General features: G+C 36.8%; 1 protein-coding gene across 1 annotated transcript in view; it reads right to left on the minus strand.

The window, feature by feature from the left end:
* The window catches only part of OTOGL (otogelin like), an 85,660-nt gene that overhangs the window by 50,893 nt on the left and 9,788 nt on the right, over positions 1-24,979 (minus strand). The window contains exons 7-23 of the mRNA XM_027896092.1: positions 24,150-24,280; positions 23,463-23,569; positions 21,093-21,199; positions 20,252-20,377; positions 19,433-19,541; positions 19,151-19,197; positions 17,607-17,752; positions 15,991-16,114; positions 14,204-14,381; positions 13,165-13,289; positions 11,119-11,328; positions 10,113-10,278; positions 8,936-9,010; positions 8,571-8,623; positions 7,689-7,851; positions 4,938-5,045; positions 3,291-3,429 (exon numbers count right to left, since the gene is read on the minus strand). Coding sequence (XP_027751893.1) covers positions 3,291-3,429; positions 4,938-5,045; positions 7,689-7,851; positions 8,571-8,623; positions 8,936-9,010; positions 10,113-10,278; positions 11,119-11,328; positions 13,165-13,289; positions 14,204-14,381; positions 15,991-16,114; positions 17,607-17,752; positions 19,151-19,197; positions 19,433-19,541; positions 20,252-20,377; positions 21,093-21,199; positions 23,463-23,569; positions 24,150-24,280 — 2,114 coding nt within the window. The remainder of the gene's footprint in view (positions 1-3,290; positions 3,430-4,937; positions 5,046-7,688; positions 7,852-8,570; positions 8,624-8,935; positions 9,011-10,112; positions 10,279-11,118; positions 11,329-13,164; positions 13,290-14,203; positions 14,382-15,990; positions 16,115-17,606; positions 17,753-19,150; positions 19,198-19,432; positions 19,542-20,251; positions 20,378-21,092; positions 21,200-23,462; positions 23,570-24,149; positions 24,281-24,979) is intronic.

Raw genomic sequence — 24,979 nt, forward strand, 5'->3', positions numbered from 1 at the left:
AAAAAAAAAAAAAAAAAAAAAAAAAGTTGGTTTGTAGAATAGGTTGTATGATGTAGGTGCTACTGCCCTGTACAGCTGTGTCTGCCAAGATGTTAGGCAAAGCATCTAAACTTTTGCAACTATATATGTATTTTCCCACCTTTCATCGAGCTTCCCTGTTTGGGTAACAGGCTATAAAAGATAGGGCTCTCTTGCATACCTTCTGAACAAACAGTAGGTCACGGTAGACTCATATTACTCAGATATTACTATTAAAAAAGTATGCACTTGGCTACAATATAGGGCAAGGAGATTAGAGAGAGAGAGAGATCAAAAGCTCTACTCTAGGAACAAAAAACTGTATTTCAAACAAGAGCAATCTCGTTATGCCATCAAGTCTACATATATAATGTAGCTTAACCACATCAGTATCTGGTACACCTGTAGTGTAACTGCGTACATGCAAATAAAAGAATATGTGAAATTGCAGAACAGATAACACTGGATTACCATGCAGGCTGCCACTATAAAGATAGTGGCTAGTAGCTAGTTTAGTGCCTATCTTCATGGTAGCATAGTTATGAGGGGGGGTTTGTGCTTACTGATTAGCATATTTCATTGTTGAATCTCATCTTCCATTTTATTATGTAGTGTTTTCTGCCATAAGATCTTCCGAATCTTTAGTTTCAGCTGTTCAGACTGATTCTTTGTCATCAGCATACTCTACCTCAATCCTCACACCACCTTTTCAAAATTGTTTCTGAAGATGCTGAATACAGGTCTGAGCACAGATCCCTGTGCAATGCCACCAGGATTTTTCCATTCTAAAAACCAAAGGCCGTATATTCCTATCTTTTACCTTCAGACTATTAATTAGTCTAGTGGAGGGCAACAAAGACCATTAAGGGACTGGATCATCTCTCTTACGAGGAAAGGCTGGGGGAGTTGTGCCTGTTCAGCGTTGAGAAGAGATGACGGAGAGGGGGCCTTATAAATGTCTATAAATATCTGAAGGGAGGGTGTCAAGTCAGGCTCTTCTCATGGTGCCAAGCAACAGGACAAGAGGCAACAGGCAGAAACTGATGCACAGGAAGTTCCACCTGAATATGAGGAAGAACTTTACTGTGCACTGGAACAGATTGTTCAGAGAGGTTATGGAGTCTCCCTCTCTAGAGGTATCCAAGAACCATTTGGACGCAATCCTGTGCCATGTGCTCTGGGATGACCCTGCTTGAGCAGAGAGGTTGCACCAGAGGATCCCCTGTTGGTCCCTTCCAACCTGAATCATTCGGTGATTCTGTGAATTCATGTCTCAAAGAATCCTCATTTTCATCCTATGAGAAACTAGTCTCTAAAAAATATTTGTTGAAATCCTTCTTGAAAAAGTCTTTAAGGTAAAATACACACACATTGACCTGACTATCCTTGTCCATGTATTTATTGTCTTTGGAATAACTCAGAAGATTGATCATGCATGAATTTCTTCTTTTCTTAAAAAAAAAAAAAAGGAGGGGGCGTCCAACTCTTCCTCAATTGTAATTTCTCTTTATTATAATTTATATGAATTTCCTTCATATGTAAATCAGACATATTGGTCTGTTCCTGTCAAATTCAGCCATTAAGTCCTTTTAAAATAATTGGTTATACTGCCATCTTCCATTCCTCTGATTCTAGGATCACATATCACACAGTTCATCAATTCTGTGTTTTAGTTCCCTCAAAGCTCTTGGGCATCTGCCATATGATCCCGTCCGTTGTTTCTTTTTCTTTTTTTTTCCCCCCTAAAAATACTCCTAACATTTCACAGTCAAAAATTAGCCCACAGATACATCATCTGTTCCAGATATAATTATGCCATGCCTAATTTGTAATAAAGAGTGCTTTAATATAGATCATGAAAGTTTTCCACATAGTAAAGAAGAAAGAAAAATTATGAACAAATTTGGCTATACTTTCTCACATTTGCTGAGTTTGGGGGGAAAAATAGAGCTTGAAAAGCTGAAAAAAAGTCTGAGAAGTCCTAAAAGCCATCTATGCAGGCAGCATTTTCATCACTTTTGTCATGTTCACCTGAAGAATGGCCCATTGGCAGTGTGCCACGTGCCTTAATTATCTGCCTGCCAACTTTATTCTCAGATGACAAATGCTCCCCGTGGTTTGTTTCCAGGTAGGTTTTTTCTTACACAGTAGAGTAGCAGGTGACATTTGATTGTAAAAGCAAAACATTTCAGTATCGCACTAAAGGTTGAAAAAGCAGCATGGATTTGTTTGAATGTCATTAAGAAATGTAAATTAAGAAATGACAAGCCACCTTTCCACCCCATCATACAGGCAAGAAGATTTTACAGGTGAAGTAATCCCTGGTTTTTACATCTTAGTGGAGGAAGATTTGTACAAAGGTTCATAAACCTCTGAGTAAGAGCTCTTTTATATGATACATGCCCAGAGTTTGCTCTGAGGTATTATTATCTTTACCAAACCTCTCTTCTTTTTTCTTTTTAAACAAACTCAAAAATCTGGAACCAATTTATTTTATTTCACAGCTGTGAATACTCTACTAAAGCATACATGAAATAAACTATTTGCAGTAGTCCTTGTTGAGAAACTGTATTTTTCATTTTAAGGTTAGACAGTCAGGAAAAGGAGTATTCTTCTAAACATATTACTGTAACTGAGAAGACAGACTCTTTGCCTTAAAAATAGCAACAATGATAATAAACAATAGTGGGTTTAGTAATAGAATATATTTCAAATGTCAGTAATGGTATTTTTAAACAAAAAAGGTTAGCAATGTACTGTAAATGTGTGTTGTGAGGAACACTGGCATGCAGCTGCCAGACAATCTCAATGAATGATTTCATTGTTGAATTATGAAATCATTGTGTTTGATATTATTATACACATACAATCCAGATCTGATGCAGATCACATCCAAGAAGAATTCCAAGCAGCCAGAGGTCATCACTGACCTCTGCCAAGCAGGGTTTATAGATAATTATTAAATAAATTTACAGATTATACCTAGTTTGAACAGATTCCATAGCATTATTCTTTGCTCATTGCGATGAAAGTAAGGTTGAGGTAGAACAGAGATCGTTGGTTTTTATTTTTCTCTAAACCACATAGATACGCAAGAACACACTCCTTTACCATTCTCAAAGAGCTAAGCACAAAATGTCATTTTCCTTCACATCTGTTCCTACACTTGTTTTCTTAATGTTTCTATAGATCAACTCCCACTGTTCAAAATACTTGTCCTTTCCTTGAAACTTTTACTTGGACACACAAAAATGTGTGAACAATCCTCTTACCTTTAGCAGGTAAGTTTGGCAGTCACTGACATAATCATATTCCAGTCCATCAAAGGTATAATAATGTCGGTCTCCATAAATAGTGCATACAGCAGGACAGGGGTAACTGGTGCAATTGAATATGCCTCTCCGACAAACACTGTAGGGAAAACTAATAATCAGCATCTTCTCATAACAGGATTATTTTCTGTATATTTTCAAGAAAAAAACTTTCTTAGGTTCTTTATTTCTAATCCTGCAGAAATTCATGAACAGAAGAAAAATCTTGAAACAGAGAGCTATTCTGTGGGTTGCTTCTGAAGTTATTGGTGATGCCATGGCAGAAAAATGTTGAACATTTTGCCATCAGCCCATATCTACAGTAAAAATGCATAAGAAATAAATGCAAAACCTCGAACTTTTCATGGCTTATGGAAGTATTTCCATCACTGCCTCCAGTACAGATAAGACACCATGCCACAACACACTCATTCATAAAACATGGATATTATATTTTTTCTCAAGGAATTTTGATAAACGTCTGCACTTATTCAAAGCAAAATACCTCTAGCTGCTATCTGTAAGATTTTAGGTTATCAGACAAGTATGGAATAAGTTTAAGAAATTAATGCTGATATTTTTCAGGAATGCTTTTCCTGTCAGTTACTTTCACTGGTTTACACAAATTTGTATGAAGGTAGTATTGGCATCTGCTACTTCTGCTTGTGTAAGTGTAAATGTTGATTTGATTTGCCAGTGCAGTTTTTAACTGATTGAAAGCTGCCAAGCCAATCTTTTTTTTCATTATTAAATGTATACTTAACTGAATATAGATTATGGCTAGTAAATTATAATTAATTAAAAACTGTTTTGTGTCAGTGTAGCAGTTATTAATATAATAAATAAATAAGTCCCATAGGGACCATGGTGAACACCAGTGTGGTGATTAACGAATGCGTGTTTATTCAAACAGTCACAGCTTAAATAGTAGTTTCAAATGATCTCATGTCACACAGGTAATTTCCTAAGCCAATCCCATACAAGCATTCAAGTGAGCATGTGCACCAGAGTCTTAGAACTACAACTCCCAGAAGTCCCTGCGGCACCTGGTGTAATTAGACCCCACATGTCAGTATGTGTCAGGTAAAGCTCCTTAAAAAGATGCTGTGTGCTAGCTCATTTTTAAATTCTAATAGTCTTTTTTTTTTTTTTAGTTGCTCATCTTCTTTCTATACAGTCACTCATGGTAACTGGTAACTTACACTGCAAAGAGTCCAGTTGCCAAAGAAGCAGACTATTTACTACTGTCCTACATTTAATCTCTCTTTTTTTTCTGCTTGGTTAGCTTTCATGATATTCTATTCTCCAGAAGCCAAATATCTTTTCTTTCAGAGATTAACTAATATGTGTGGAATTAAGTATTTGGGTTTGATTGCTTTTTAACTTGGTTATCTTCAGCTTACTTTTCAGATCTGAAGAAGCACTGTTCCCAAGGTCTTCCTACTTATCCAAGTCTATTAGTGAGCCTAATAAAAGATATATCCTATAACTGAGTACAAACAAGCATATTTTTGATTTAAAAGTATTCAACAAATTTTCAGTTTCAGTTTCACTTTGGGTCTAAGAGATCCAGATGATTTGGAAGTATGCAAGATGAATGTCACTCACCAGGTGTAACATGGTGTAGCTATCACTTCTCCTGACAGAAATTCCCTGTCTTTCCAGGTGCATGGACAACTGTCAGGAATATAACATTTCCCTCTATGTTCAGCCATCCTTTAAAATAAAAGAATTAGGAACATGAAAAATTGGCAAGCATATCAGCATAACTGAAAATGTACCATATTGTCTAAACCCCACTAAGGGCAACCTATCTTCCATCCAGCCAAGGACAGCTGTTCCATCAGCAAAAGTTTTCCACATCAAATGATCTCCACTTTGCACAGCTTAAGACCTCACCAGGTCCTTCTATCGTTCTATTCAGAAAGGGGTATGTTGTTGTGGGGCAGCAGCTCCTGCGAAGGAGCGTGGGTAATGTAGGTACTCCTCTCTGCAAACTGCAGAGCACCTGTGCATCATGCAAGCTGCTGAGTCTGCAGCAACTGTCCTGTTCTGCGTGCAGAACAGTGAGCCGGGCTATGGTGGCTGTTGCAGAGTTAGCAGAACTCTGTCATAGCCAAAGACACACAGTTTACAAAGGGCCATGTTGGAGGTTACCTGCCTACAGCAGGGAAGTTGAAACAACTAACAAGGTTATGACAAAACAGAGGCATTGTATGCAAAAATTGTCAAATCTAATCAGATCATGAATAAGCAATCCCGAGATGTGGTCAACAACTTTTTGTTATCTCCTCATTTCCACCTGTTTAGCAACATTAACTTTTTAAAAAACACATTACTGATATTCCCAGTGCTGCTCTCTCTTTAGGGGAGCAATTCCTGAAGCTGTCATTGCATCACATGGCTGAAAGTACAGAGAGATGTTTTTCAAAGTACAATCTTGAGAGTTTTTCACTTGAAGTGGAAGTTAAAAGGAATACACGACTTAAAGTATTCTTCACTCCATACTGGTTCAATAAACAATAATCAGCTCTGAGTAAATGAGTCAAGTGTCCAGAAAAATTACTAAGGATAGGAAAACATTAGAAAAAATGGCTTGGAAAGGTCACAGTCTCTGTCAGTGGAAGTTAAGTATCTGTCAAGAACAACATAGGTCTTGCTGATGCTGCCTAAGGGAGGAGAATAATTTAGCCCCAGGAGATCCCTTTCCATACTACCTCTCTATACTTCTACGATTTAGTTTAGCCTCTTAGATCTCCAGCTCAGTGTAAGGGTGACTTTCAGTGTATCTCTGGGTGATGAATTTACTGTCATTCTCAGTTCATTTCCTCATGAAAATCTGTGCTGTTCTATTCAATTTTTAAAGCAATACAAGAGATTTTGAGTTTCTCATTACTTGTCACCTCTTCGGCTACTGACTAAAAGAATGACAAGCTATCATGCAAGAATTTTAACAATAGAAAATGTAAAATATTTTAATTTAAGAAGACCATTTTTGGCATATTAGAGTCTATCTTGTCATGGGTTTCCAAAGGAAAGGGTTTCAATACCACGCACAAGCTCCTCTACTTTACGAGCACCGTAAGTACCCAGGATGGTAGGATAAGGTGCCAGTCTCTAGAAGAATTCAGGATTCCACCCCAAAATGTTAGGTCATCCATTCAAACAGTAGGTAGTGGTAGAAATAAGGTGGGAAAGGAGAAACAATGAGAAGAACAGCATCTCAAGATAATAAAAAATTGAAATTACAGTAAATGTCTCATAACAAGGTTTTCATCACTTGTCCAATTAGATTTAACATCAGGAGGAATATGCTTAACATTTTCTTGTATAAAAATAAAAGTTCTGATCTTAATTTTTAAGATAATCTGGCTTGCCCTTCCTAGCTAGTTCACTTCTTGGAACCATGAGTCATAATGGGTCCAGAAATACCATTTAACAACGACACTATTACTAACTGCACTAAATGTTATACATTTAATTTTCCACCTAATAGCAAAATAAGTGTTTATTCTCTTATGTAATAAAAATAATCATGTTTTTTACTCTATTATTTGACAGAAACTTGGGATTTGGCTTGTCAGTACCCCAGTTGTAATTTATAATTCAAAAAATAATCAAGTAATATTTTATTTGAAATGGTATGACTGTGAGAGCAGGGATTTAGCTCTGAGTTTTTAACTTATATTTTAATTTCTTTAAATTTTCAAATGAAATTTCATGTCAATACTGCTAATTTAAGTTCATGCAAATATCACGGTGATGTTTTAGTAAAAAATTACTAGCTTACTCTTTGTACAGATTCATGCATTTCTTTGTGTTAAAAATAATTGTTTATACTTATAGCACTAATGGTCTTGAAAGCTAACTTCTCTGTTAAGGCAGAGGTTGTAGAGGACTACAGAATACTAGGCAAGAACAATTAGTGAAATCTGTCTTCACCAGTGCTTAGTTATCTATGAACAGCACAAGGTGCTGGAAGGGGAATTCTGGCAGTCATTACACTCTGCTCTGCACACAACTGAAACCACTGGCTACACACACAGTGAAATAAAATGGAATGTTGAGAAAAAACAGTAAGCAAGCTTGATATCTGATGGTCTCTGCATGGAGAAACAGTGATACTTCAACTGAGACAGGATTACAGCATGGAGCCTTACACCAGCAAGACAGAGAAAAGGGCTCTTGAAGACAAAAGAGTTGGCCTTTTAACTGTTACTGTATGTTTATAGAACAATAGTTTCAAAATTAGAGGTGTGATACCACTGGAACTTAAAAAGCAAAAAAAAAACTATGCAGAGTTGAACTGTGGAAAATGTGTATTTGGCTTGTGCTCCAGGTTTCTCCATCAAAGCTTACCCAGGGGGGCAAATGCAGCCACTTGCGCAGGGTGGAGAGGGGACACAGGAGAAGTTCATGGCAAGGTTTGCACAAGAGATCCCACAGTTCACACCCGCTGCTGGTAATCCAGGCACAGGAGATCTGCAGTCATAGTAGATTTTTCCATCCGGGCATATGTGAACTTCAAATGCAAAATGCAGGTCAGATGAGATCAACTGCTCTTTTACACTGAAGGGTTTCTATTTGGTTTTGTTCAGAAACTATTAATTTTAATGTACAGTGAGCTACATTACAGTACACATAAGAAAGCAATCTAAACAGAAGTCTATAACAAAATTGATATTACAGAGATATAAAATTAATATTTGTTCTAATGGAAAAACAAAGCCAAAACATAATATTAAGCATCTGGATCTAGGCACCCTGGATCTGATACACAGTTCATTCTGAAAGATAGAGTAATTGTGTCTTAGGTAGAAAGAATCTTTAGAAGTGTGTAGTGGTTTGTTTTTTTGTTTTTTTTTTGTTTTTTTTTTACTTTCTAGAAATGAAGATCTTAAGGCTTCCTAAAAGTGGAGAGTGAGCCTAATTATAGGTATTTCCATGAGAACATATTTACCTAGAAGTCACATGCAATTATTTATTTTTTTAATTTCCCAAGTAACTTAGTAGTACAATTTGTGCTACAGAAAAAGACCAAAAAAAAAAACACAAAAAAACCAAAAAAACCCAACAACAACAAAAAAACACAACAGCTTGTGCTTCTTACTGCCTCTTTTAAATAACTTGTGACATTAAGTATCTCATAATAAAAGTACATATGAGCAGAAAACCAAATGACTGTTCAACATTAAAATCTTTCTCTGTGCAACTTTAATATGGGACAAGACTGTAAATGACCTGTATTTTCTGTAGTGGCTTCAATGCATTTCACTGTTCCATTCAAACATTGACTGGAAAAGAAAACAAAATCCATGTTTATTTAAGGGGAAAATGTTTTGTAGCCACCATGTTCAAAAAGATAATACAACTCATCCCAATTTAAACAACATAAATCAAAAGGAGAAAGAGTTTTCCAGGTATCTTGTTAAAATAATTAGGTACATAATCCAATTTATACTAGGCTCCCTTTTACTAAGTGTGTAACGAAAATAAAATCTCAATACAATAAACCTTCATTCTACATGAAAAAAATTCTCAAGCTTCTTAAAGTAGCAACCAAACTGTAATACATGAAAGATAAAACTCTTGGCACTCAAACCTACCAGGAGCCTGTTGGTGTAGAGAGGATTTCTCCAGGCTGGAGGGCTTTGCCCTTGTAATGACAATGACAGGCAGATCTGTTAAAAGAATGTTCATGCATTTAGATACAAAAGCAAGACGATATGGAATTTAAGGGCCATCCATTTATCAAGCTATTATAAGCAGGCCTTATAATTCATTAACTCAGTCCTTGTATGTATCCTCAATCTTTCTTTGAAAGACAAAAACTTAATGATGACACTCAACCTGCATTAAAGTCACTGGCAAAACTCCTATCGTTTTCAACAAAGCCAGGATTTTCCTCAATTTCTGTATTATTTATTTGCTGTTTCTGTGCATTAATGTAATTTTTCTTCCCAGTTATGGGAGTAGAATGACATGTAGTTCCTATTCAAAGTATTGTCAAAATCATGGGATAGAGCAATTCTCATAGTAAAATCCATTAACTCTGTCTATGATATGAATCAGATGGGTTAGAAGTAGCAACAGAATTACCTAGACACCATGAAAACCATGTGATTAACAAGTTACCTTGCACTCTTTAATAGTTTGGGACAGTCTTTATCCCTAGAGTATGAATTTCACTGATCTTTCCAAAATATATGCTGCAATGAACAGAAATAACTCTGTATAATCTTGATATTTACATAAATACCCATTCCAGTTTCTAATTCAGTATCTGAAATGACTAACTACCCAGAGTGGTAAGCTGTAAAATTTTGGTACACAACGAACAAAAACTATTTCCTCTTATTGATCATTTCCTTCCATTTAACCGAAGGGGTTTGCATTGTGAGACAGAAAAAAAGATGCTCCAAGGCACTCTTTCCATCCTATCCTTTACTTTATGGATTGCTGTTATGTAGATTCATTCTCATTTTTTTCTTAAGAGTTAGAAACAATGTTTTCATGTGAAAATGCTTTCTCATGAAGAAAAAAAGTTTCACCATCCTTCTCTAAAGCAGTTTGATATATCTGCTCTGAAGTGCAGATGTACATACACACAGTAGCAGATGAAGCCCCACTATTGATTAGTAAAAAAGAATATGAAATCTTCACATATTGTTTGCTGTCTTCTTTAGGCAGTCTACATCTTGAGGAAAACATCAGAAAAGCTAATTTAAATCTCACTGGAAAGAAGAAAACGTGCCCATACATTTTTTTTTCCTTATGACTTACATTGATACACAAAAGTTGACCGACTCTTCAAAATATTTCCCATCAGGACAATTGCATCCTTCTGCACAGTCATCACCACAGATATTTGCCATAGAGAGTGAAGCACAGGAGTGTTTACAAAAGGAAGAGCACTGATGATAAAGCATACCACTGTGACACAGTACAGCTGGAGGAGAGAGAGGGATAGAGAAGGGAGAACAGCATACTTTTAAAATGTGAAAAATAGAAAACAAAGCAGTATCATGGGAGTGCAAAAAAAAGCAAAGCAAAATGGTCTCTTGCTGCACTGGGTTTAGTTGAAAAGCAAGAGGAAAATATGCTATTTTACTGATTTCTTAAGCTAGAAATATTTAGATTCAGGTAGGTTTGTGTTAAACAATTCTTTGGCTGGAATTGTCTATTTTGTAAGCAGTGGGTGTCTTATATATGTTAAACAGGGCATCTATCTAGTAACTCAGGCTTCCAAGAGAGATAAAATGGTCCAGTTAAGGCTGAGGCATTACTATATGGCTTAAAAACTGAAACACAGGAGTTGGACTTTGATAATCCTTTTGGATCCCTTCCAACTCAGGATATTCTATGATTCTGTAAAATGCCTTGTTTTACATCATTACTGTATCCTGCTTGGCAATCACTGCCCAACATCGGGTGCCCCTCCTAGCCCAGCTTGCCTTCCGTTAGGGAACAGCCTCACTCCTGCCGCCCTCTCACTCCCTGACTACTTCAGCCTAACTGGGGCTTCCATATGACTTCAGGGTTCAAAGAAGAAATTTCAGTTCTCTCTATAACCAACAGAAAGGGAAGACATTCCCTGTGAGGCAGCTCAGGGGCTCCAACTCAGATGCCTAACGTAAAGGCTATTGTCGTTCTCCCCGAGTACGTCCTTATACCACAGTACAATCCTAGTTTCCAGGAAAAAAAGATCAAGCACATTTAGTAGAACAAATGATATTTGTAGAATTTCAGATATTTCTGAAAGATACTCCATGATGGAAATGTTACTCACCACAGTAAGAAATATGAGACCTGAAGTCAATGACGACCCCGTGCTTGCCACAGACGTAAGCATAGTGTGCCAAAGCGTTACACAAACAGCTGCTCCCACATTTGCACGCGTCAAAGCGGCACAGCTGGTAGTACAACCCTGGACTGATGTAGGTATGGCAGGGAGCAAAAACTTCTTGATTGATGATATCACAGTGAGATGCATACTCAGCTAAGAGAAGATGACATTGTTTTAATCAGATCCATTTTAATTTAACAGTTAATCAAATGAATAGGACAGAATATTAAAACCAAATATAAGCTAGCTGTGCAATAAAATCTTGCATACGTCTTTCTGTAAAATTCTATGGTTTAAAATTGATATTATAAGCTACTCCCTCAAAAATAAACTCCATATAAATATAAATAAGTATTTATTTTTTTAATAATAAACTCCACTTAAGATAAAAATAACTATACTAAAACAGTTATGCCTTCCTCCAATAGCACAGGAAATTTAAATGCCAAAATAATATATTTCAAAAGAGTAGTTAGAAGAGTCCTTCAAAGCTCAGAATATGTTTCTTTGTACTTGACATTTTATTTAGCTTTGAAATCAACAATGGCCATATAGTTTTTGGCATGTGGACTCAGGAAGTATTACAAACTAGAGCTCGAGTGCACGCAAATCCCAAGTTGGCCATGTATTTTCTAGTGCCAGCAAACCCTTCTCTGACCACTGAGGTGGACTACCACCACAAGTGTTGGAATATCTAAGGAACACCACTAGTGTGGATCATATTCAAGCCACTTTTGCTGCTAAAAGAGTGTCTCTACCCTTCAGCCTCTCCATTTATTTCCACATACGCACAGTGGCACAAGGATTTCACATTTTACAGAGTCTCTTAGAAAACTAGATCCAAGGACTGAACTTGACTTAGTTGAAAATTACCCAGACAAAAAAACTAACAAACAAACATCGATTTTTTAGTTTCATCAAGATCATCATAGACCTGGAAAAGATGCTTGTGCTTGTAGCATAGGGTAGATCACTTTACACTCCACTGCTTTTTTCCAGTGATCATTACAGAATTATAGGAAAGTTCAAGTTAGAAAGGACCCTCAGAAGGTCATGTTGTCCACCCTCCTGCTCTAAGCAGCTTACATTTATGTCAAACTCCACTTTCACTGAGGCAGCACAGAACTGAAGGTGAGGCATGAAGGATCTTGGAAAGAGCTAACTTAGCTGAGACATACTACTTTAGAAGACAGACAGTAGAAGGCATAAAAAGTCTCAGAATGCTCCGCATTGTTGGAGGTTTAGGGTTATTCTAGGCTTGCTCCCACAGGGTCTAAATATGGATAAATCCCACATCCTTAGTAAGGTCTTACGTCTGAAACATTAAAAACATTAGACTACGTTCTGTCAGAATTGGCCACTACAGCCTACCCATTGTCTTCATTAATTGAAAAGAACAGGAATGCAAAAAGGAGACAGCGAAAGTTCAACAGAAACCATAGGCATGTAAACCAGTCAAAACTAAATCTTGACTCAGGAATTTGAACAAATCCAAGGCTCTCAGTTTATTGCTTCAGTTTTTCTCAGAGAACATAGATGGGGGATGAAGAAGCCAAAGACAGGACTTTTAATCTGAACACTGTCTCCTGTACTTTCTTTGTTGGTCTACAAACATACATCTACGAACTTCTTTCCTCTCAACTGGTATAATTTACAGGACCACAGACAGTGCTATAGAAAGTGTTAACTATAAACTTTATAATTTTATATGCACTCTGCATGTGTATTAGACAGTGGAATTTAGTACTCGTGGCCAGTACACCCAGCACTAAATTATCAACTAACTTGTATTTATCAAGTATTTGCTTATTTGCTTCATTTTACATGCCATAAGTATGGAAAGAATGGTCTTTGGGGGAAAAAAAAAAATAATGCACATCTAAACCTGAAGTTGAAATATATGTATGTGCAACTTCTTCACAGAGAGAACAAAAAATGTCCCATAATAATAAGATACACTTAATTCCAGACTCCCATGTGAAAATATACCATTTTGCTGATTAACATTACAGGGATCGACCACGGGAATATTGATAGGTACGGAGCAAGCTGAGGAAACCTTCCATGCATTGGCATGAAGTTGTGGGGTCCCTTCAATCATCCCTGCTGGAGACCTGAAAAGGAAAAGATCAACACTGCAAGCATCCTGCTGACCTTAGGGACTACATGGGCAAGGATGCAAGTGCAGGCTTAGATAGATGCATAGTCACATTGAACAATCAGCATGCCAAAAGAATTTTCATCTGTGAGGTATACAAGAAGAGACAGCATGTGAAACTTCTTCTTCAATATTTTAGTCATGTGAAAATAATAGTACACGAAAAGTCTGCCTTCACTTAGGCTTAATTCAAGTACTCTGAAATCAGTTGGAAGAGACATAAATGAGAAGAGATTTGGCCTTTATTCAAGTATTTTAATGGAGTGACCTGTTAGCCAGTTTTGGTGTTCTAGAATGGGACTGTTTGCATTTTGATGCTGGCTTGCACCAAGTATTTCAGAAGCATTTATTACTGCTAGATGAGTTTTGTGACATTATAGCTCGGAAGAAATAAGGCAAAATAGTAAGGAAAGTGTACCCTTCTAATTAAAACATTCCTGTAGTTCAGAATTATATTTTTTTTTTACATTAGAAATTAATGTGGGGAGGGAAAATCAAGCAAAAGTAAGTGTGAACTATGTGAGGATGATACAAGTAGTATCATCCACTCTTTTTGTCAGTGCTCATATATTTGGTCTGAAGATAAGGGAGCATCCAGCAGGAAAAAAATGCATTCAAGCAATATCATCTTGTACCTTCTATAAAAAATACAATGGCTTTCTATAATTACTTAGCAAAACATCTTAGAATGCCTGAATTTATGACTTTCATATTTTAAAAAGTGAGTACCATTTTACCTAAGAAATTTTTTTATGGGATAGTTTAATAATGTTTAAGCATGTCAATGAAATTAAATAATCAGATGATTACATTCAGCAAAACTTTTCACTTGTTATTAAACACAATCTAATTGTACAATATGCAACTTACAGAAAATCATCTCTTAAATTCCCATTGTATGTTCCACATAGTCCTAATGTTCTTCTTTTCCATCTGACATCAACTTGAACATAGATCCTCTCTCCATCTTTAGCAAACAGTATCTTCAAACCAAAACTAGTTTTCATTTGCACAAAGAAAGAGGATATATTCTGAATTTCAATAGCCCCTGAACACAGCAAAAGAAAAAGGAAAAGGAAAACAAAGTCACTGAAATCTAACATTCAGGTTGCACTGGTTTACCCATTAAACAAAAAAGATTTTTAAAACTCAGAAATAAAATGAGAAATTATGTACAGCCTCACCATCAGCCACATATCCATACCTATTCTCTATCTGAGCTTATTTCCATTAACAACAGAAATCAGGAATTGCAACTACTGTCAACAGTAAAAAATGTCTCACCTTTCTGTACCTGTGAGCCTATGAGTTATCTAGGAACCACACTTGCATTTTTTTTCTGTTTTTCTTTTTTTTTTTCAAAAGAAAACACTGCAACTGCAAGCCTCTGGCTCCTTTCCTAGTCTCCAGGGATATTGTAAGATTAATTAACAGATATCTGTGAAGTGTAATCTTTAGATAGAAGGTTCTCTCTACCTCTATTTATATGACATCAGCACAGCTCCTTACTTGGACTGTATGTAAACTGAGCCCCTAATAAATTCCCAGCTTTCCTTCCCAGCAAATCCATTATGTGAGGAAATGGAAATTTCACAGTCACAGCATTCATGTGCTCCCCATTGTTGGACTACTTGCAGCTGGAGGCTAGAAGTGGATCTGCCTTCACAAGCAGCCTCTGCATGCACACACACACCCCTAGGTGCATAAACTGAGAAGAGGAAGATAAAATGCTTAAGGGTGTTCTTAGCCAATAAGAGTCACTAAATACACACAATTATCAAGCATGTGGCACCAAAAGATTTGTATTTGTTGCAGACTATGGAGAGAGACAAGAAAGTGAGTAGGGACTGATTCAAAAGAAATAAAATGAAATTACCAAAGAAATTAGGAAGCAGAACTCTCAACATAACTGAAGGCATAATAAGCTATTTAAGTCATTGCCATAGGAAGCCTTGAATGCCAAAAGCAGAACTGTGACCGTAAAAATTCAATGAAGAAAAAACGTAGCTGCAACCACCAGCACAGAACTCTCTAAACTCTGTTTTTCTGGAGTATGGAAAAGGACTTTATTCCCACTTTATTTTTTCAGAAAGAGATTAAAAATCCAGTGACTGGTTCACCATAATTTACAAAATTTAACAATATTATTTTTACCTTCAGTGCCTAATTTTATAACATGCTTTTAAGGCTTTTTTATTTTACTATCCTTTTCAAAAAGGTAAAGTAACCTGTCTGAAATCACAACGTAAGTCAGCACTGAAATCAATGTAGATCCCATGGAGCACGTGGATTCTATTCTATGCTATTTATTCTAAAAAGCTTTAAACAAGCTAGACCTTAACATCAGCATCGAGGTGATTTCCAACCTCTCTTCACCTTCTCTCTTTTTCTTACATCCTTCCCCCTAAACACAAACAAAATGAGTGGAAATTCTAGGTACTCTGCAAGGTAAGAAATGCAAAGAAATAAAGGCATAATGAAGGACTTTAAAAGTACATTTCTCTAATTATTACTAAAGTTCTAAGAAGTGATTGTACACTTCATAAGTTAGGTTTGAAGAAATTCCTTTTTCATAGACAGATAATATTAAAATGTTTTGGAGCATATGAGAGACAGAATGTGAACCCTGATAAAATTCTTCTCTATGCACTTCTTACCATTGAGGTTAAAAACTTGATTAGAGACAGTTTGGACTTGACCATATCTTGTGAGAGTTACTTGTTTCCTCACATCATCTTCAAGAACTAGTGTTATAGACTCAATGCAGGTGTGGTCAAAGTTCTAAGTAGAAACAAATTTCACCATCAGAAAAAGGCAATGAAATTAATACTACCATGGAAAATAAATCCAAACAAACAGGGAAAAAAACATCAGTATGGACAAGAAATAACAGACCTGTCATTAGGTAGATCAGCTGTAAACTATCACTCAAAGCATTAAACATTTTAGCTACTATGGCAGTCTAGTAGTAAGTGGACAGAGGTCCCCAAGTACTAATACTATGTTCAAAATGCCATACTTGCATGGCCACCCAGGGTAGAGCTCATTGGTGGGTTAACCAGTGTTTGAGCCAGAGTCTGACCCCATCAATACCAAGCTGGCACAAGCAGACCACAAACGCAGCAATGCAGGAAAAAGAAACTCTTGCACACGTGAAGGCACTTCCCACCTAGAAATGTAGTGATGATCTCTGATTGTAGACCAGAAGGATATAAATTCTCCAGAATTATATTGCAATAATTTATCAATATCTGACTGTCTACATCGTTTTAGTGTGCAACCCAAGCAAAATTTATGAACCTAAATACAGGACAAAGGGTGACATATAATCAGCTTAACTAACTGTTTTATTCTCCCCAGGGGCCTCTCTGTTTTCATCCAAAAACTTTTCAAGGTGGCTAGAGTTGTGCAAAAAGTTGTTTCCAGTGGCACCGTTGTCTCTCAGTGGCTAACTAACTTACTATTCCATGCTTGAGGCCGCCTGAAATGCAGAAACAGTAGTCTCGACACCTATGCAGAAGGAGGTGCTTGCAAAAAAGGCAGCGGCATCAGCTCATAGTCTAGCTTTTGAAGGGAAACAAGGGACAGTCCCATAGCAGGGCAGCTTCCATGCTTTGCTTCCTGCTGATGAGTTCAGACATGCCTGCCCTCAGCACATGGCAGCTGTGAGTCACAGTCTCAGAGCCCCTTCTCCTGAGAGTCTAGGTGACTAACAGCATCATTAAATCTACTCTCATAGATAAGTACTTTTTATAAGCACCTTTAGTCCTAAAGCCTGTTGTTGGATATCTGTCAAAATACTTTCAAACAAATATGTGTGGTGGTTTGTCTCATTGATAGTTTTCTAAAAGACATTGTTCCAACAAATTAAATATGTTATAATATATCAAATAAAAATCTAAAGCTACCAAAAAAAAAATCTCTTGCCTAACTAGTAGTGTATTAAACCTGCTTAGTGCTGCCAGCAGAAGCTTTTCCAAAGCCTGAGACATTGTTGGTACCATAACTAAAGATGTTTAAAGTTTTTTAATGTGCATAAATTAATAAGTCTTTAGATTTTATCCGTCTAAAGATGCAACTGATTTTACAAAGAGCAATACAACTTGTAGCAATACAAATATTACCAAAAAAAAAAAAAAAAAAAGCTGTTAGATGGTTTCAGTTTATATTTGTTATTAAACATAACCAGTAGTTTACAGTAGAACTTACACAAAATTACCTGAAATATGGACAGATCCATTTGTTTCAACATTTCAAGAAAAATGTAGCTTACCTGCCCACAAGGTGCTTTCTGTAAAGTGATTGTGAATTTGTTTTTCCCACTGCCTTTTACCAAAATGTACTGGCAAATCCCAAGAAAGGTAAAATGACGCCCATCAAATGTTGTGAAATGAGAACTACCTGTGATGGAGCACTCAGCTTGAAAGAGAAAGGATAAACAAGAATGTTCACTTGCATAAGAATGTATCATTATTCTGTACATTATGTAAGAGAGAGAAAAAAGAAACTTTCTCCTTACTTCTAAGAACATAATCCAGGCTAACTTTAATCTGTCTAGCTATAACGGCATTTAGAAACAAAGTATGCTAGAGACACCTATTTCCATCAGATACCATCTCATATTGCACACTCCACTGTGCAGCATCTTTTGGTTCTAACTAGGTGAGATGCCTTTGAGTTACAAGTTCTCTATAAGAGACCTTTCCCTTTATTACAATTCAGAAATATCCTAGAATCTTCCTCTCAGCATCTTTTTCCATGACGGAGTGTGGAAGAGGACAAGTTTCTTTCTCCAGCCTTCTAGGTACTATGGCATTGTTTTTTACCACAGGTATGAAGAGGCTGCAGGTGTCTGTCATCAGGGGACATCTATTTTTTTTTTTCCAGCTCAAATCAGGAATGCATTGCTGAAGTGAGTCTCCAGCTCAACCCCTCCTTACTGGACTTTTATTTAAGCCATGGGGAAGCATCAAAGCACATAAACTAGATTCACTTTGGCTGCAGCTACTGCAGGAGGTGCTCAGTGAAAGCACATTTAACCTGGTTCTGCTACTAATATCAATTCAGTACCAGAGTAGAGTAGTAATAATTAACCCCCCCACATGCACACACAACACACACGAGACATAAGAAATGGTTCTCAATGTCAACTGTTTCACACTACAGATCCACATTGTCAAGCCTTGCTTAGCAATTGTTAAGTCTTTATTACCTCATGCAGAGAGGGATCCTTAATTTGTAAAAAAAAAAAAAATCTCTCTTTCACAAATTTCATAGTATAATCTTGTCTAAGATACAGAACTGTCAAGGGAGTTTCACTACCTGACTTCTGCATGTTCCTCTGTGTAACTTATTAGAGAGGCATGCTATCTTTAAGGATAGGGATCGTTATCCAAACACAAACTGCTGTTACAACAGAGAAAATGCAGCACACTGAGCATCAGAATGATGGTTTTCTTATTACTTATATTAAAGTTGCACTTAGAAATGAGGAGATCCTTATACCTGGCCTAAGTATAGAAATATACTCATGCAGTAGAAATATATCACCTGTGACAAAGAACATTGAGCATAAACAGGAGATAGAAAACAAGAAGTAGATGTAGCACACTGAGGTAGGGCAGCAGGTGGCAAAAGTAGGGTAAGTATGGTCAGGCTTCACTCCATTTGGCCCATTGCTACTCTCAATATCCATCTGGTTAATCTTCCTTCTTAAACTAGCAGCCCAAACCCTTGTATCATATTTGGTTCTGTTGTCTTCTGAAAAGTTTATCCTTTTTCTTATGAGGAGAGAAAAGAATAATGAAATACAAATACCTGGGCAATCATGATCAGTGCAGTTCCAAATGCCACCAACACAAATACTAAAAAGAAAAATCATAAAACAGAATTTCAGTGTTCTGATCTTTAGCAAAATAAGTAGTTTTGAGTTAATAGGCCTTGAATTCCCGCTTTCCATAGAATAGCCTGCTTATTTTAGTGATACGCAGGGCTCAGACTGTAAAACGTAGATAGTATCTATTATTTAAAATGTGTGACTATGATGTTTAACTATACACAGCATTCACAGAGAGATGAAACACAAAGGTTTGCACATACCAGTTGCTACATTCTTGTTCAATTTTTGAGCCTACAGGGAAAGCAGTTCCATGATAAGTACAAGGACAATTCGACAAAGAGATACAAGTTCCATTTTCCATAATGAGACCTATTGGGAGGGAAGTGAATAAATGAGATAAAAAACAAAGTAACAAACTCCAGATCACTGTTCTTCCCCCATCTGACTCAAGCATTTAAATCTGCCAGAAGGTGATCTCACCAGTCTTCAACAAGAACCAGCAAAAACAGCTGCCCATCGAGTGCAGAGAGCTGAGAGTGATGAGCTCAGAGTAAAGTTCTCTAAAAACTGTCACTGTGAATCATTGCTTTATGATAAATGTCTGTCTTAAATATGAAAAACTGTACAATCTCAAAAATTAAAAGATTCTGAAATCTCATTATGTTGAGTCCTTCTAGAATAGGACTGTTCATAGTCTAGTCAATCATTTTTGTTGAGTACAGGTCTCAGTTTGGTGTCTTTTACAGAGCAAGACAAATTCTGTATAAGCAAAATTTCTACAGATTTTGGAATAATTCAAATAAAGTGGACTAAATCTATGCAATATCTTATTGTAGGAAGTATTAGTAATATCTCCAGATTGTAATTGATATTCCATGTAGAGACAACTTTATATTCCAGAGAAATGTTTAGCATGCAATAAAAGGAAGAATCACATTGACAATAATAACAGCTAGGGCAGAATTTACAATATTCATATTTTCAGGCTTCAATTTTAAGCATATGGTTATTTAGACTTTATTATGATGTTGGATACTACCTTTACATGTATTTTTTCATGTAACATTGACAGTATTTACCATCTGGACAGTAACAGCCATCTAAACAGTGCAGGTTGCTGCCAAGACAATCTTTTTCAAATGTGCAGGTTGGTGGACAACAACTGATACAGTCACGGTGAACAAAGCTGTCTTCACACTTCTCAGCTAGGAAAAAAAAAAACCATGGTATATTGAACATTAGTGCAATTTTTAATTTCCATGCTGGCAAAGCCCCCTCTGTCAAAGAAACAGTTGTGCAGCGCTTCTGGTATAGATAAGTACAATGGATGTTTTGGAGGGATTTTAACTGATGATCTATGGTGCACCTCTCAACAGTATTAATTACAATTACAATTAAAAATATCAAATGTTACCAAACTCTTATACCACCCCTCAAAAATAAGTTGTAATTTCTGTGACAGAGGAATATGTGCTCATATCTCAGCTAATTCAAAGCCCTGTGCATGAGCTGCATAGCTGAGCTGCAGTTGATGGGTGGTGGTGATGACTAGAAGGAGTTGGATTAACTAAGTTAATTCTGTTATAGGGTCAGTAGAGGCTGAAAGGTCTTCTGGGAAAAGGGACAAAAACAGACCTCCACAGATGTTTGTTCTTTGTCCTAGAATATGATCAGTACTCATTATGTTTCTAGTAATCTGCAGAAACATGAATTTTGTATGATCTAAATCATATCACAATGGAATTAAAATATTCCTCTAGCTTTATCATTGACTTGATTGTTTGCCAGCAACAGTGTAACTGGTGATCAACTTGAGTATCAGGTCTGACTCGTATAGTGACAAATGTTGGCAAGATGGATCTGTTTTAATACATACGATATCTCAAAAGTCACATAGTATGCTTTATTAAAGAGTCTTACTACAGGCAGGAAAGTCATCCCTCCAGTCCCGCACTGGGGACCCAGCGTGAGAGCATGCTCTAGCGTACTCTGTCACTGCCCTGCAGTACGTTTCATCATCATCCACTCTGAAACGATAAAATAACAAAGTAATCAAAGAACTCAAATCCTATCTACAAATTTCTGCCATGGGACATCCATCGCACAGGAAATTTCACACATAGCTGACAGCACTCAGTCATAATGGCAAACAGTGAAAATACAAAAAGGAACGAGCCTTACTGAATACACTGTTGTGTCTTTATCATTGATCTCACAAAAAGTTGTTTTATTTTAATATTGCCACAATGAGCAAAAACACCAATCTATTATAAAAACAAACAAACAAAAAAAAGTGCTGTTTATGGTGAAAGAGAAACAGGACCTCTTCTTGAAAACAATGGACAACTCTGAAGACCCCCATGTCAGGCTCTCTCTTTCTTGCGTGATGTAGAAACTCTGACCTACACTGACAAAAGACATTCTGATCCGAGTAGCACAAGTTTCCAATTGCTTGTAAGACCTTTAACTTAGGTGAGAAGAACCCTGTTGTTGGACTCCTGACCTTGTGTAAAGTGCTCAGAACCAGAAGCATTACCCACTGAATACTGTGGACAGACTGAGGTATTTACAGCACAACCCTGGGCAAAGTCAATATCTCTGCCTTTATACAGAAGCAGCTTACAGTGCGCTTTTACCAGGATCAGGTAAAGAGACATTCGTTAATGTTTAGGTAAGTTCAGAATTTTTTCAGATGTAAGTCCAATGCAGTGAAATACCACCAATCTTTTGTTACTGTGGAAGTGCAGCAACTCACATCACTTACTGTGGGGGATTTGATGCCAAAATAGACTAGTCATAACACAACATATCTGTTATAAGCATGATTGTGACAGATGAACTGAGTTTGCCTTTCAGCACACAAGATCATGCTTCCAAAATTAATGGTCTTAAGAATATGTTATATTGTGTTTGTATTCTGCTTTCAACATATCTGTTATCAAATCAAACACTACTATACTCTTTCTTAAAATAATCAGTCTCTCCAGTTCTCCTTATCTAATCCAATTAAATGGGTCTTAGTAGAAAGAATACTTGGCATACACTATGGTCCCACAAAAAACTTCATAAACTGACTAAGCCACAAGAAGAGAGGTCTCTTTTACAAACAAAATAAGCCTAAATTAATGAGACACAGAAACTTCAAGGTTTTTAACATCCATACAATTGACATCAACACACAGGAGCATGTTGGCAAAAAATCCAATCCCCTTTAGCATCATTGCACTGATTCAATACCCTATTTGAAATTTGAAAATTTGCTTTTCATTATTCTTCAAAAGCCACAGTAAACTCGCGAGTTACAAAGAGACCATATAGAGGCAACTCATCTCTTCTCCGAGTGAAATCAATGTACAGATCATAAACACTAGGAAGGACACTTTGGATATTTGCCTACAAATGCAAAGTCTTCCACATTGACTCTATGGTAAATCAGAAAAGTAAAAATCCATCAAAAATGACCTAACAAGTTGTAATGGTTTATAGTGAGTGATCTTTATGTTTAGATTTGTGATCCTTTCCGTATGTTTTTGATTAAATTAATAATACTCAGAGAAAGTCATAATAGTATCTCGTAAAAATCCTCCTATTTTTGACAACTACTTCTTAATTTGAAAACCTTACCACAAAGTAAGCAGTACTCTGCTCAGTTATCTATTCAATTACTGGACTACAAGTTTAGCTTGAATAAAAAAGCCTAACCAGGAGTCTGAAAAGCTAGGGGGGAAATAACAGGTTGCATACAATGCCAGCAGCTGAGGGGGTGTGACTCCCACCAAAGAAAATGAGAGTTGAATTTCTTTTGACAACCATGAATTTACACATGTAAAACCATTTCGTTAAAATTCTACTTGTTTGAACCATAGTGATAACTCATAAAAAACAGTCCAACTGCATCAGACAAATGGTCTAGCTCCTCCAGTATTGTTGTTATTTCTCAGTAGTAACATCCCATGTATTTTTGTTTAGGGACCTCGAGACACAGGTTTCAGGTTGTTTGTCAGCAGTTTATCTTTTGTCATTAGTTATTCTCCATGGATTTATCTTCCATTTATTTGTCTAGTATTTCCTTGAGTACATGTAAGCCCTTAGCAATCAAAATATCCCTTGGCAGGCTAGTTCTGTGCTCTCTGTTTCCACACTAAATCACCCCCTGAGAAACCCCATCTCTTTCATTTTGAAATCAGTTCTTCCTAACTGCCCTCAGCTTTGTTCCATTCTGGTCTCACACAAAAGTATGAGCATTCATTTCATGTGTCAAAATTAAATAAACAAGAATTCCAGCCTTACCTGCAAAGATCATTCACACAGCTTGAAATATAAGAATACGGATCTATGCTTTCATGACAGCTGAGAAAAGGAAACTGTAGGAATATTTGGCACTTGAGGAAAATATCCTGTGCATTAAGAAGAATCAGTAAATGACAGTTAGCCTTTACTTTCTGAACAGGCATAATTCTATAATATAGGATCCTTTATATCCCCATTAAACTTTGAGAATCTTGCAATCTCAATTTATTATTATATCTCTTTTATTATTCTTCCTAAAGTTTGCCCTCTCTGCCTAGGCTGCCTAGGCATGCTGCTCCTAAGCCAGCTGGGATGAAAGAGTGAAATGAGAAAAAGAAGCATTTTGTGTCAGTGCAGGAGCTGACCGTGCTATTTCTGCAGTATTTCACAATTGCCAAAATAATGAGGTGTAAGATGCCAGGACTGGAAACTGAACCCAAGTTTAATGTAGTAATGAGGAGCTCTGCCAGCAGACTGGTGCCACTTGGCACATCCTGTCTGAGCCTTTGTACTTTTAAGCTAAATATATGAATAACTCCCTACCAACAGCTCTGGCCTGAGTCTTTCCTTTCTCAAAGCCTCAATGCATTTAAGACTTTTCTCAACATGCTGTATATTGCTAGATTCTTGTACCATCAGTAGGCAGTAAATATTAAATATATACATATATAAAGCATGATTATTTACCTCAGTGGATTCTCCATTAGTTGAGCAAGGACTGGAAAAATCTGAGGCAGTAGGTATACAAGCTACATCACCTGAGGATTGCACAGCCCAGCTATTTGCAAATTTAGCAATGTCCTCTGTGTAATCACCAACTGCATGAAAACATTGGGAGAACAACAATGAAAAAGAAATTGTCAACACAAACACAAAAGACACCTTTGAAATTTTTAATAATTTTTCAATGTGTTCATAATCTCAATTACAGATGTTTTCAGAGTACGAATGGTGAAGAAAAATGTTATTTCTCTTTTTATTTCAGATTTAAATGAAAACATTAAAAAAACCATGACAAGGTCTTGCTTTGGGTTTTTGTAAGAGCAATTACTGATAATTTTATAACAAATATACAAATAATGACAAGTGTAATGCATTGAATACTTAAGAAAAAACACATTTCTTTGAAACACATCAAGGCTTTCATCATGTTTCAGAGAGGTCAGTTAGTGCTATTATCTCTCTCTTTTTCCCTTGTTGTAGAAAAGCCCTACAACAAACACACCACAACACGCCCACCTCTCCTCACACCTCCTTGTTGAACCTCATCCTGTTGGAATCAGCCCAACTCTCCAGTCTATCCAGGACCCTCTGCAGAGCCCTCCTGCCTTCCAGCGGACCAACACTCTCCCCCAGCTTGGTGTCATCTGCAAATTTACTAAAGGTGGACTCAATCCCCTCATCTAAATCGTCGATAAAGATGTTAAACAGGACTGGGCCCAGCACTGATCCCTGGGGGACACGACTAATGACTGGTTGCCAGCTGGATGCAGCACCATTCACCACCAGCCTCTGTG

The sequence above is a fragment of the Empidonax traillii genome, unplaced genomic scaffold (assembly GCF_003031625.1).
Source record: "Empidonax traillii isolate 1590-97213 ecotype Southwest subspecies unplaced genomic scaffold, ASM303162v1 scaffold477:size924519, whole genome shotgun sequence".
Lineage (NCBI taxonomy): Eukaryota > Metazoa > Chordata > Aves > Passeriformes > Tyrannidae > Empidonax > Empidonax traillii.